The 14447-nt window shown below is 39.5% G+C and overlaps 1 protein-coding gene across 1 annotated transcript; it reads left to right on the top strand.

Annotated features, from left to right (window-relative positions):
- Nucleotides 1-4468: 4468 nt before the first annotated feature.
- LOC126625338 (formin-like protein 20) lies at nt 4469-13814 on the top strand. Its single transcript, XM_050294432.1, has 17 exons — nt 4469-4987; nt 5275-5978; nt 6058-6279; nt 6355-8843; nt 9008-9134; nt 9495-9566; nt 9739-9837; nt 9963-10004; nt 10816-10896; nt 10991-11041; nt 11125-11206; nt 11719-11813; nt 11995-12066; nt 12145-12261; nt 12383-12451; nt 12537-12603; nt 12791-13814. The coding sequence occupies exons 1-17, from the start codon at nt 4915-4917 to the stop codon at nt 12940-12942; spliced, it is 4614 nt and encodes a 1537-aa protein (XP_050150389.1). The 5' UTR covers nt 4469-4914; the 3' UTR covers nt 12943-13814.
- The last annotated feature ends 633 nt before the right edge of the window (nt 13815-14447 follow it).

The following is a 14447-nucleotide window of genomic DNA, read 5'->3' as shown; positions in this document are numbered from 1 at the left end:
GAATACTGCCACATTGATATTCACGTTGCATTGATGTCTTTGTGGTGACACCTAAAGTCAATGACACATTGTTATATGTTTTAAATTTTACATTGCGTGATTAACTTGAAATATTGCTACAATAACGTTCAGTTTGAATGAAAGTTCTCTTTTTATACAAATCTTAATGGTGCGCAAGACGGGCGGGGTTGATGGACCATCCACTCACACCCACATTTGCTGGCCAGCATTAGTTAGGATCACATTTTGCATGAGAAATTTCTACATTGGAACGTCACTATAATAATATTTCAAGTTAATTACGCATTACATTCTACATTTTAACTTTCTCACTTGATCGTGTGTAATTGACTAAAGATATTATTACAATAACATTCTTATTGTATGAAAGTTCTCTTATGCAGTCTTCCATGGTAAGCATCAGGTGCGGGATTGAGTGACCAAGCGGCACTCACACCCGCTCTTGATGAACACCATAATAGGACTTCAATCCTCTCCTGAGCCCAAGAAGAGGATCCTCCTGACCAAAGGACTTGGACCATTGGATGAAAATCTAACGGCTATAATTATTATAATTTAAAGGGAACCTCTGTTTGTAACCGTTGGATTTTCATCCAACGGTCTAAGTCATTTGGTCAGGAGGATCCTCTCCTTGGGCTCAGGAGAGGATCCAAGTCCACCATAACAACCCTCATTAGATAAATTCCAAATATTGTTAACAACCTTATAACTAGTACTCGTCAGCACCATTCAAACTAATTAAAGTAAGGAGTCCCACATTTTAATCAAAAGAGTTGTCTGAAGACTGAAGCAATTGAGATTACTGTTACCATAATAATTACCTTGGTAAAACACATGATGGTGAAGCCAGGTGAAGTTCAGTTTTCCACAAATATCATATTCGGAAGAAATTTTTTAGTATATCGAAAACACGATTTAAATTGGTACAAAAAAGATATGAATTTTTGTAAGAGTAAACTTCATAATGAGAGAAAGCTTCCTTGAAGTTATTGAAATTTTATTTTAAGTATACAACTACTTATACTATGACATTTAGCCCAGATTTGGTACTGAAGTGATTCTGAAAAAAAATGGCTATAAAAAAAAGCTGGGAGCTTTTTTATGTTTGGTAAACATTCAGTTTTAGTTTTTTTCACATTTTTTGGTGAAAAAAAAAGCCAAAAACACAAAGTTGCAAAACCCAGCTTTGAAAAACCAGTTTTTTTTTCACATCTTTTTTACATAAAAGTTTATCAAACACTATAATACTGTTTTTTTCTTTTTTCAAAAGCATTTTTACAAAAAAGTTTACCAAATATTCTGCTGCTTTATTTCACAGCTGCTTATTCTCACAGCACAACAAAAGCTGTTTTTTTTCAAAGCACAACAATACCAAACCAGCCCTTAATGTATCACACCGTGTCTATAGTCCACTGAAAAATCTGTCCACATGTGGCAGGTGAGATCTCCCTTTCATGATCATCTCACCAATTGATATATATATTCTGTCAGAATATGCTGGGATTGCACATGGCATGCATGGAGTGGCTGGAATCGTTTCGTGGGTCCCGTTTTAAGATGATAACACTAATCGCACCGTTCATGTTGTTGACTTTATGACGAATCACCTGCATGGCATGCACGCCACGTGGATCTAGATCTCATTGACTTTGTGGTCCTATCTTCTTTCACACCCCCGCCCCCCAACATGTGTCTCTGATTTCTCCAATGACAATGTTTCTTTGGTTACAACTTACAAGGATATTTAAAGAGATTAACAAAGTAATTAACAACTTAAGAACCTCATTGGTATTGTATGGTAATTAAAAGAAAGTCTTAATGAAACATTCCTGGTATAATTCACCTCCACCTTTATTTTGTCATTTTGATTGAAACTAAAGTTTTTAAAGACTTTTCTTTAATTTTTCTTAATTAAAACCAATCCAATAATGCATTTCATGCTATGAGAAATTTGCTTTCTTTTGCTTGCTTGCTTGCTGGCTTGCTTTTTTTTTTTTTTTTTATCTCATCAGTTGTATAAAACATGTATGATGAGGGATGGCTCCACTAACGTTCGAGTCCTGCTGCCAACAGTCATATGATGAGGGATGGCTCCACTAACGTTCGAGTCCTGCTGCCAACAGTCATCGTTGATGCACAATATGTAAATTTTTACGTAAATTCATAATGGTGACAGCTGACAGTTAAGTGTCACGCGTAAGTTATTATGACTCAAAATTGTAGATATTCCCAGTGCTAGTGATGAGAGTAACGGATCTCCCCCTAAATTTTTTTTTTACCCAAAAAAAGTTAAAACCCGCAAACCAAAATGGCATGCGATCTTCATCTTGTCCGCGGAGAAAAATTGCTTCATCTTGCACTTGTAAATGGGATTAGGCTACTGCCACTTAGTATTACAGTCTCATGGTATTTTTCTTCACTTGTAAATGAGAGGTCTTAGGTTCGATTTTCGTCAAATGTGAGTTTGAATTATATTATTGATAATCCATCGTGATGCTAAGTTCACTCCCTTCTCTTAGCATAGATACTATCGATTGTTAAAAAAACAAAATACAAAGGTTGCTTGCCCCATCGCCGTACATTAAATTGTCACCGTCCATTGCTTGAATCGGCTGAAAAGTAGGTAAATGGGCGGCAGTGATTGGTGCCTTAAGAAACCTGACCTGCTATACGAAGCAAAGCGACGGCCCAAACTTTGACCCCGAAGAAAACCAAATTAGGCGGCCCAAACTTTGACCACACGTGAGAGCAATCATGTGGTGGTTCCAGTTGCTTAACGACATCCCTCGGTGCTGCAAAGCTGTCGTATTGCAGGTAACGAGCGAAAGACGTTCCCGGAAACGTACACACGCGACGACATGACGTTTTTTTGGCGCAATATGATTATATAACTTCTTGGCCTCCCTATCCTCAAAAGATGAACATTGGAACTTCAAATTTGAATTCTTGGATTGTAAATCAAAGCAAATCAAAGCAAATCAATATAAAGTGCCTTTCGATATAGCCTAAGATCGAGAATATTACTTAGGTACTCATTAACGAGTACTTATTTTATTATTTTGTCTAATTTAGAAATTTAAAAATCTCATGATAAATCGTATTGTGCATTTTGAAGTAGCATTATAGTTGAAAAAAAATAAAATAAAAGCTAGACAAAACTCGAATTACATGTATTTGACTCGTGCAACGATCAAAGTAAAAATATCTTGAAAATGGCCCTTTATAAATTGTTTTCAAATGAACTTGAGTCACTACTATTGCAACACTTTTAAGTTTCTGACAATTCTAACTTTTTGTGATTAAAAGAAAGTAAACTTGCTTAATGCTACGAAAGTATTAAAATATCCACGAAAGTATAAAATATCCACGAAAGTGTCGTTATTTTTCGTGAAATATTTAAAAAACAAGGATCGATATGTAAAGGAATGAAATGCAAATTTCACCTTATATTGACGATATATAGGAAAATCAATGAATATCAATATTTTTCTAAAACACATTTCAAATTTCGAATTTTTTAAAAATTTTTTTAAAGAATTTTTCTCTAATTTTGATTATATCTGAATGAGTTGATATACCCACTCTATTACAACTTTCCATAACTTTCGTCAAAGACAAATGATATTGATATAACCATTAATATTTTTATAAATTTATATATCGGCAATTTTTTTTTGAACAATCGATATTATCTATTGTAAAGGGAGAGTGGTGGATTTAACCTCACAATGAGCTAGCAATTATATGATTCAAATTCGTCTTTGGTGAAAATTGAATCTAAAACCTCTCACTTACAAATGAAAATAAATACAATTAGACCGAAATACTAATTAATTTGAATATCGTAATTTCACCGTATTAAAGAGGTCGCACTTGGTGCGATGACAAGTGCATTCGCCCATGAACGGTAGGTCTCGGGTTCGAGACTTGGGAGCAGCCTCTCCATAAATGGGGGTAAGGCTAGCCGACATTCACCTCTCCCAGACCCTGCGTAAAGCGGGAGCCTTGTGCACTGGGTACGACCTTTTTTTTTTATCGTAATTTCACCGTATTAATATTTTCACCCACATTTATATATATATTTTTTTAGTATATCGATATTTTTACGCTATGAAATGAAGAATTCGGCTAAATTACATAATGGCCAGCTTAATTTGATATCAAATTCACCATTCACGATATTCGAATTTAAAACATCTCACTTTTAAACAAAGATCTACATCGATATTTTAAACAGAGGTTTACCACAAGACCAAAGAAACAAACGTAATCTTTTTCCTTTTCAGGCAGTTACAGTGGTCTTAATTACCTCATAACGAATTTAATTCATTGATCAATTATTTTACCAGTGTCGTATTTGCCACGTCGGACAGCTGCCCGCCCGATCGCTCCCCGCGCTGCCCAACCGAAAAACAGAAAAACATAAAAAGAAGAGAATTAAATTTAAAAAAAAAAAAGGAAAAAAAAAGAGGAAGAGTTGCAGAAGACACACAGGTGCCCAAGGAGCCAGGGAGAAGAAGACGGGTCGGGTCCTAATAGCTGCTTTCTCCTTCTCAGTCCACTTCTCTTCTCTCTCTCTCCTCTCTTCTTTCTCTCTCTAGAATTCCCTCGAATTCCAATTCCCTTTGCTTTTCCATTCCCAAAACCCCCACTCCCTCACTTCGTCTCGGGAATTCAATACCCCCTTTTGATTTTTCTCAATAGGCGATTTCTTTCGTGATTTTCGTTTCGCCGGAAGGGTTCGGCTCGTTCGGGTCGGGTTTTGGACCGTTGAAGAATCGGATAAGGGGGAGATCTGGCTGCGTATATTGTTAGGGATCGGGATTGTGATCTAATTGGAGCTGGTTTGGATTACCGTTTTGGATCCGATCGGGGGAGAAACAGCGCCATCTGATGGCGCTGTTCAGACGATTCTTTTACCGGAAGCCGCCGGACCGCCTTCTTGAGATCTCCGAGCGGGTGTACGGTAATTTGCCGTTTCCTGTTTCTTGAGAATTTGAGAAATTCTGGTTTTTTGGTGCTCAATTGTTGAGGTTTGGTCCGTGTTTGGGCCAATGCGATTGAATTTGATGGAAATTCAGAGTCTTTTTTTGGGGTTCTTGCTGAAATGCGATTGAATTTGCTTCGAAATCGATTGAATTTTGTATTTTTTTAGTGCATTTTGTATGTTTGGGGATTCTTTTAGCTCAAAATTGTGAACCTTTTAGTGTAATGTGGATTGATTTTAACTTGTTTTGGCTCCAAATTATGCAGTTTTTGACTGCTGCTTCTCGACCGATGTGTTGGAAGAAGATGAGTACAAAGTATACTTGGGTGGCATTGTAGCACAGCTGCAAGACTACTTCCCGGATGCTTCTTTCATGGTGTTTAACTTCAGAGAAGGGGATAGGCGGAGCCAAATTTCCGACGTGCTTTCGCAGTATGACATGACAGTAATGGATTACCCTCGGCAATATGAGGGATGTCCTTTGTTGCCACTAGAGATGATTCATCACTTCCTTCGTTCGAGTGAAAGTTGGTTGTCATTGGAGGGGCAACAGAATGTGTTACTGATGCACTGTGAAAGAGGAGGATGGCCTGTTCTCGCATTTATGCTTGCGGGTCTTCTGTTGTACCGTAAACAATACAATGGGGAGCAGAAGACTCTTGAAATGGTTTACAAGCAGGCTCCTAGGGAACTTCTCCATCTTTTGTCTCCTTTAAACCCACAGCCTTCGCAGATGAGATATCTTCAGTACATTTCGCGACGAAATTTGGGTTCTGAATGGCCTCCATCAGATACACCTTTACTTTTGGATTGTCTGATACTTCGAAACCTTCCACTTTTTGATGATGGAAAAGGTTGTAGGCCTTTCATACGTGTTTTTGGTCAAGACCCTTCTACACCAGCTAACAGGATCTCTAAGCTTCTCTTTTCAACTTTAAGGAATGAAAAGAATACCCACCTCTATGTACAGGTAATGTCTACTTCATGCAACGAAATCTGATGTATAAGATGATATATTTTTTAAGCATTCTTATGAATCCTAATCACAGGCAGAGTGTGTGCTGGTGAAAATTGATATTCGTTGCCGTGTTCGAGGGGATGTGGTTCTTGAATGCATCCACCTGGATGAAGATCTTGTTCGCGAGGAGATGATGTTCAGGGTTATGTTCCACACAGCATTTGTACGGTCAAATATATTGATGCTTGGTCGTGATGATATTGATATTCTTTGGGATGCCAAGGATCAATTTCCAAAGGACTTCAGAGCAGAGGTATGTTATTGTTTATTGTGTGGATGTCCTTTTCTGATGCTATAGGAGTTGAATGCATACTCAAATCTGTATCAGGTACTTTTTCTGGACGCTGATGCTGTTGTGCCTAATATCACCACAGTTGTGGCAAGTGAAGAAAACGAGACAGGGAGTGCTTCACCCGAGGAATTTTTTGAGGTGGAAGAGATATTTAGCAATGCATTGGATTCACAGGAAGTGAAGGCGGATTTCGACTCTTCCATGGTTCACGACAATACTCGTAAACATATAGATCAGCAAAAAGTCTGGAAGGAGGATTTAGATCGTCATGCTTTTGTAGACTGTACGTCAGACGATGGAAAGCACAAAAAGGACAGAATGGCAAATTCTAATAATGATGCAGTGAAGGACATTGCCGTTGATGATGTGAAGTATAAGCTCGGTGAGGTGGATTCCAATGTCGATGCTGTGAAAGACATTGCTGTGGATGATGGAGATATGAAGTCAAATTCCATCCCAGTTGCTGCTGATGTGCGGAGTCATACTGGAACTAAGGAAGTGGTAGAAGAGGTGCGCCAGAAATTGGAAGAGATGGAAGATATAACTAATGAAGAAGACTTGGCTACACGAAAGAGATTAGAGACCAAGGTTGCACAATCAAAACTGAGTGCTGAGGTCTCTAGACCAAAAGCTGAGAAATTGCAGCCACCTGCCTATAAGAGACAGCCTTCATTTAACACAAAAGTAGGTGTAGAAACTACGACAGCAAAACAGAAGTCTAAACAACAAGAAACTCAGGGAACTTCGGCAAAAATAGCAAAACCAAATGCGGTGTCTAGGTGGATTCCCCCTAACAAAGGCTCTTATACTAATTCAATGCACGTTTCCTATCCACCATCAAGATATAATAGTGCACCAGCTGGTTTTGCCGGTGCTGCTTCTTCAAAAGATACAAATGCAAATGATAAACTGAAAGCTTCTTCTGGAACTGTGGTTTCAAAGGATGTGGAAACTGAACTGAAACATAGTAAAGTGGACCCTTTGAAGCATTCGAAGTCTGCACCAGAGACACTAACAGAGACATCCACATCCTGCCTGCCATCGACACTACCACCAATCCAAGAGACAGAGACTTCCTCTATTACAACAGAACATACTGATGCACAAGCAGTTTCCCCTCCACCTCCACCTCCGCCTCCACCTCCGCCTCCACCACCTATGTCTCAAATATCTTCATTGTACACTTCTCCAAAGCTTTTGTCACCAGCTATACCATTGTCACAAGTAGCTGCAACAGCACCTCCTTCTCCTCCTCCTCCACCATCGCTGCCACCTCCTCTGCTAAGTTCTAATTCTGTCTTCTCAAAGCCCTCTCCAGTCTCGTGCTTGTTTCCATCTTCTACCCCGCCACCACCTCCACCTCCACCTCCACCTCCACCTCCTTATGCCTCGTCATCTATCACGCAGAATACTGGTATAGCTTTGGTCCCTGCACCTCCCCCTTTCCCTCCACCTCCGCTGCAATCTGGTGGGCAGAATAGTGGCACCATAATGCCTCCACAGCCTTCTTCGTCCCTTTGGAAGGTTGGGTACTCTTCAGCTGCTCATGTTATGGTGGCAAGTTCTCAAAATTCACCATCACCGCCTCCCCCTCCACCTCCTCTTGCTGCAAGTGTATCCAAACCTCTTGGAGTTGGAGTACCTACTCCACCGCCACCACCTACTCGTGGTACTCCACCTCCTCCTCCACCGCCGCCTCCTTTGCCGGGAGTTTCATCTACTCCACCACCCCCACCACCGTCGCCGCCTCCAATGCAAGGAACTCCACATCCACCGCCACCACCTCCCTTATTTGGAGCTCCACCACCGCCCCCACCTTCTTTACATGGAGCTTCACAGCCACCCCCGCCCCCACCACCTCCAATGCAAGGGGCTCCACCTCCACCACCTTTACGTGGAACTCCACCTCCACCACCCCCACCACCATTTTCAGTACATGGAGCACCTCCTCCACCACCACCACCACCACCTCCAATGCAAGGAGCTCCACCTCCACCACCACCTCCAATGCGTGGGCCCCCACCTCCACCGCCACCTCCAATGCACAGTGCCCCCCCTCCGCCGCCACCTCCAATGTATGGGGCCCCACCTCCACCGCCCCCTCCAATGCGTGGGGGGCCACCTCCACCACCTTCAGGACGTGGTGCACCACCTCCGCCACCCCCTCCAATGTGTGGGGGAGTGCCTCCACCCCCTCCACCACCTTCAGGGCATGGTGTGCCACCTCCTCCTCCACCTCCCGGTGGAGGCCGCGCTCCCTCACAGCCTGGAGCACCACCTCCACCACCACCTCCAGGAGGTCGTGGTCCAGGGCCTCCTGCTCCACCTGGACTTCCTGGTGGTGCTCCTCCACCACCACCCTCATTAGGTGGCAGAGGACCTGCTGCTGGCAGAGGGCGCGGACGTGGGATACCTGCCACAGCGCCTCGACGCTCCTCCTTGAAACCACTACATTGGAACAAGGTGACAAGGGCGTTGCAAGGAAGCCTGTGGGAGGAACTGCAAAGACATGGAGAGACTCAAAAGTATTCCATCTTATTTTTCAACTTATTATTGCCTTTATAGCTGTTTTCTGCCATAAAGTTTTGTTGTTGATTTGATGGATCTTACATGTTCAACACACACAACCATGTATTTTATTTCAGGATTGTTCATTTCAAATCACTAATATGCTTCTCTTTTAATCTAGTGCGCAGGAATTTGATGTGTCAGAGATAGAGAGCCTTTTCTCTGCTACAGTTCCAAAATCTTCAAACTCAGGAGATAAAGGAGGGCGCCGCAAGCCTGCTGGTTCTAAACCTGACAAAGTTCAACTGGTAATTTTATGCAATTGGTTATTTTACTGTAAAATCATCCTTCTAAAAGTTATGCTTGTTTTTTTTGAACAAAAAAGTTATGCTTGTTAAAGGTGATTCTTTCCCTGTTCTTCCTACCGGTTATGGGATTTGATTCTTCTGTTAGAATGTAACTATCTGTCAACCATCTCTCCATGTCTCTAGAGTTTTTGTTGTAGAGTTGCACTTATATTGATAAGTTGGGTGTGTACGATGCTGGCTATATTTGTTAACGCAGAGATTTATTTTGATGAATATTTTTTTTTCTCTTTTTTCCATATAATTTCAGATGCTATTACTTCTCTACTTTCTTACTGTGATTCTCTTTGAACCACATTGTAGGTTGACCTGAGAAGGGCATACAACACAGAAATTATGCTCACAAAAGTTAAGATGCCACTTCCTGATATGATGGTAAACTGATACAGTTGAATTTCTTCTTACTCATGATTTGTGAATATAGATAATTTGCATATCTGATGAGTCTTCTCAATTGGCTTTTTGCTTCCCGAATATTTTAATGCTGATGTTGTAAATGAACGCTTTTCATACTTAGCTAATTATGTATTTATATGCACATTCTCAGGCTGCTGTTTTAAAAATGGATGACTCAGTATTAGATGTTGATCAGGTGGAAAATTTAATTAAATTTTGTCCTACTAAAGAGGAGATGGAACTTCTCAAGGTGTAGCCTTTTTTCTTTATTTTATTTTTACTATTTTGATGGTTATTTTACTCTTTTTACAATCTGACATGGCTCCATCCCCTCATTAATCATATGTTTTCTTGCTTGTGATTTCTGTTGTTTAGAACTACACTGGTGACAAGGAGGCCCTGGGGAGGTGTGAACAGGTATGACCAGATCAAATATATTCTTGAAGTATTTGTCGTAGTTACTATAAGAGCATCTTCAATGGTAGGATTAATATTTGCATATCTCCGTTGGAAAGTTGACTGGCCAACCAAAATTGTATATTACACATTTCAAGGGATTTTGCATCTCCCATTGGAGATGCTCTAAGTCGCTGGCCCTTTCTGTGTCATGTACGAAAGCTTTGACCAGATTTTGGATATTGATTATGATTTAAATTCTATACTGGGCCCCTTATCCTGTACTCTATGAAGTTATAATATTAAGGAGACACAGATCAGTCCATTCACTACTTATTCAGTTTAATTTTCAAATATTCCTCGAATATTACTACACGTATAAATGTGGCGGCAATGGAAGACTTGAAGATGGGCTGATAATCGGTAAACATCAATAAAGGATTTCCCTGGACTGTTGAAAAATGAAAGATTCTAAGGGATATATTTCGCTTGTCCTTGTTTAAGATGCTAAGTTGCACTGCTACTGGTTTAATTGGTGTGTTAAATAGACATAGGAAAAACCTAGACATTTAGTGAGGCACCATAGCATGTTATATGAAGTGATGTTAATTCAGGCGGAGTCATTTCAGATTAGTTTTTGTGGTTGTAGTTTTATTGAGTTTTTGAATATTGTTTTCCTAAAAATATTTTATGTTGCTCAGAGAATTTTAATAATAGCAATTATGTGTTAGATGTTTTGAGTGCATATTGGATTGTAATGTCCCTTAAATACTTTTACAGCTATAACTAATTGTCAGATATATAAAGTCTCTGTATATTTGTAATGTTTCAGTTTTTTTTGGAGTTGATGAAAGTGCCTCGGGTGGAGTCAAAGATGAGAGTATTTTCTTTCAAGATTCAGTTCAACACTCAGGTTTGGTAGTATCTGCCGTTTTGTTCCCAATGCAGTAAATGGGACCTAATGTATGTCTCTTTGCATCATATCTAATTATTGACCTTTTTTGCAGGTCTCAGAATTTACAAGAAGTTTGAACACAGTAAACTCTGCATGTGAGGAGGTATGTCAGCACTACTAATGAATCGCTTCCTGCAGTATATAGATACCGATTTTAACTTAGCTACTCTTTTACTGATAAATTAGGTTCGGAACTCTTCTAAGCTGAAGGAAATTATGAAGAAGATTCTTTTTTTGGGGAACACATTGAACCAAGGAACTGCAAGGGGTAAGTTATATTGGAATTTGTTATGTTTGTTGACTTAGAGCATGTAGGAAGGTTCTTTTACATGTTGCTTAAAGTAAGCACTTTAGATAATCTATTACTGTATACTGGGAGGTGGGAAGTATTAAGATAAATTATATGAATGCAAAGCAACTGCCTCATATCTCCAAATGGCTTTCAAACGCTTGAGTACCATTTGATTTAACCATAGGCAAGTCCTTTCGGAACATTGTGCTTCTGTTTTAAAATTATGATCACTGTTGGGTTCAAGGAGGAGGATTTAATTAATTTTAACGACACTTTATTCTGAGGCATGTGCTTCACATGCCGGAGCTTAGAATTGATCTTTTTATCTGGACCTTAGAATTTATCCTGGAGAATTAAGAGTTACTGGCAGAAGCAACCTTTATATTTGAAACCAGCTATTTCATGTTCCATTTTAAATTCCTATGTGCACTTGGCTTTATTTTAGGTAGCCTCCAAAATAATATGAATTGTCAAATGTTTTTGTACAGGTGCTGCTGTTGGGTTCAAGTTGGACAGTCTACTGAAGCTCTATGATACGCGTGCCTCTACTAGTAAGATGACACTCATGCATTATCTTTGTAAGGTACGTTTCTTAAATAGTTTTGGTTATGTAATGAATAATCAAAGCGGGGAATAAGAGATGATCTAGAACTAACAAATAAGAGATGAGTGCTTGCAAAATTTATGTTTTTGTTGCCAAATGTTTTGAGATACAAGATAACTATCATATTTTGAGTCTCATGTTTGGCTTTCTTGTGTCTTAGATCCTTGCTTCTAAATCGCCAGGACTTCTTGATTTTTACCAGGACCTTGTCAGCCTGGAGCCTGCAACAAAGGTGCTCATTCGTTTCCTTGGTGCTAATTCTAAGCATTGTAGTTAGATTTTGAATGTGACAAATCTTGTTTCCATGCAGATACAATTGAAGTCTTTAGCTGAAGAAATGCAAGCTTTAATCAAGGGGTTAGAAAAGCTCAAGCAGGAGCTGACGGCATCAGAAAATGATGGCCCTGTGTCAGAAGTTTTCCGTAAGGTATGTAATCTTTCTCTTTTAAAGTTTATAAAGCTTTCTTGAAAGGCCCTTCCTTTCTTCTTCTGTTTTTTCCTATTCCCTAACAATTTCTTTGTACTTGTTTTTGTTGTTGAATTTCTAGACATTGAAAGAGTTCATTACTGTTGCTGAGACCGAAGTGGCATCTGTGACAAACCTATATTCTGTAGTGGTAATATGCTAATTATCGTCTCCTTGTCGCCTGTCTTATTTTGTATTTTGTGATCTCAATTTTGTCATTTGCTTTTGGTGGACAGGGTAGAAATGCAGATGCTCTTGCATTATATTTTGGTGAGGATCCCGCCCGCTGTCCATTTGAGCAAGGTTAGTTGCGGGTGGGGTTGGGGGGTTTTTGAATTTTTTAGATTTTGAATTTTGTAAGATAGTTTTGGGACCTTTATGCTATTTTAGGGGCTGAGGGCTTCTCTGGATGCCTACAAATGCACTCTTTTCATGCAGTAATAATGGAGCTGACTTAAACCGTATTAAAACCCTGTTTTGATGACTGCAGTTACTGTGACTCTCTTGAACTTTGTTAAGTTGTTTCGGAAAGCACACGAAGAGAATATCAAACAGGCTGAATTGGAGAAGAAGAAAGCCGAAAAGGAAGCTGAAATGGAAAAGGCCCAGGGCATTAACCTCACAAAAAAAGCACCAAAATAGGTGAAGGATATAGTCATTCTATCGCTACATGGGAAATCGAGCTCTCCCGCCATACAGAAGAGTGTTCAGTCGCAGTGTTGCTAACTAGTGGCAAGGAGCATATGCTTTTAGGATCCTGGTCGGAATCCCCTTCTCAGAACTAGTGCAAAGGAAAGCCCTTCGAGATATTATTTGGATGAGGGCGGAAAGGGCAACTAGTCGAGTCCTGCAGCATTTGAAGTTTTGAACTATGCATGAATCTTTAACTATACATGCTTGACAAGATGTTCAATCAGACGATCACGGCCAACTGATCAGTCATGTGGGATATCATACAAAGAGACCGGACCTTGGCTCTCACTCTACAGTTGTGTACCATTCATTTAGAAGCAAGGGTTCCCCGAGGCAATCTGGCTTCGTCTTCCACCATGATGTCGGACATGGCCCCTCTGGCATCCTTGGGAGAGCAAAGTTCAGTCTCGGTTCACAATCAGGTTTCAGCTTTCATCATTCGTTTGGCATAAAATGTACAGCGCCAAGGAAGATGCCGTTGGGATCTGTAAATCCCACATCGCTGCTGTGCCGTGGAACTCCTGTAAATCACACTAACCCTCTCTCCGTAGTTTAGAATTCAATTCATTTTCCTGTAACATATAATTTAGTTCCTCGTCACATTGAAATTTTGGATAGGAGACCCGTCGTGATAGGCGTTGTATAGGGAATCAGGTTCAGAAAGAAACTAGACGACGACAGGGAATTTTTTAAATTTTTAGGGTAATTGTAAAATAAATACTGAGCGCAGCAGTGCTTTAGGATTCATACAGCCGACCCCATTTAATGGGATAAGGCTTTGTTGTTGTAATTGTAAAATAAATATAGGTTGGTTTAAGAAACTGACTGTTTCTTCCTTGTGGTTGTTAGTCAAAAAGTATATACTTAAATTCATGAAATTTCAGAATTTCCATATTTTTAGAGAAATTTATGATTTGCATCCTCTATCAATTTCTCAAAGAGTTTTAACTATCAAACTAATTGATGACTGAAGTTTCCTGTTTATGAATACAAATTTAAAAGATCAGAAGAAAACAAAAATACGATTATAATAATACAACGACAAATCACAGTACGAACATCTCAACGTAAGTAACAAAGTTAGATTTGCTATGCCACACGGGAAAAACGCACATTCAACAGACCTTGTATATTTCCAAAGTCACCTGCAACCTTTTCAAATTAATAAATTGAGTCCCACAATTAAACATGAAATTTGGACCATCAATTAAAACTAGTGAGTTAATGCTCACATTTTTTGTGAAAAGTGTAATTGTTGAATGTTGGTAACATCGTCACGTGATGTCATAAATATCTCGTGTATCATGTATGAATTTAAAAAACCATATGGTGTGATGAAAATTTCACGAAAATATGTTTTAAAATGATTTTTGCAGTTTTTAGCAAAATCAATATAAGACTATGAGCTACATTTTTTTTGTTTGTTTTTTTGTGAAAAATGTGATGACTGAGTT

This window comes from Malus sylvestris, chromosome 6 (assembly GCF_916048215.2).
Source record: "Malus sylvestris chromosome 6, drMalSylv7.2, whole genome shotgun sequence".
In the NCBI taxonomy this organism is placed as follows: Eukaryota; Viridiplantae; Streptophyta; class Magnoliopsida; order Rosales; family Rosaceae; genus Malus; species Malus sylvestris.
The sequence above is the reverse complement of the archived record's forward strand: the minus strand, read 5'-3'. Positions and strand labels throughout refer to the sequence as shown.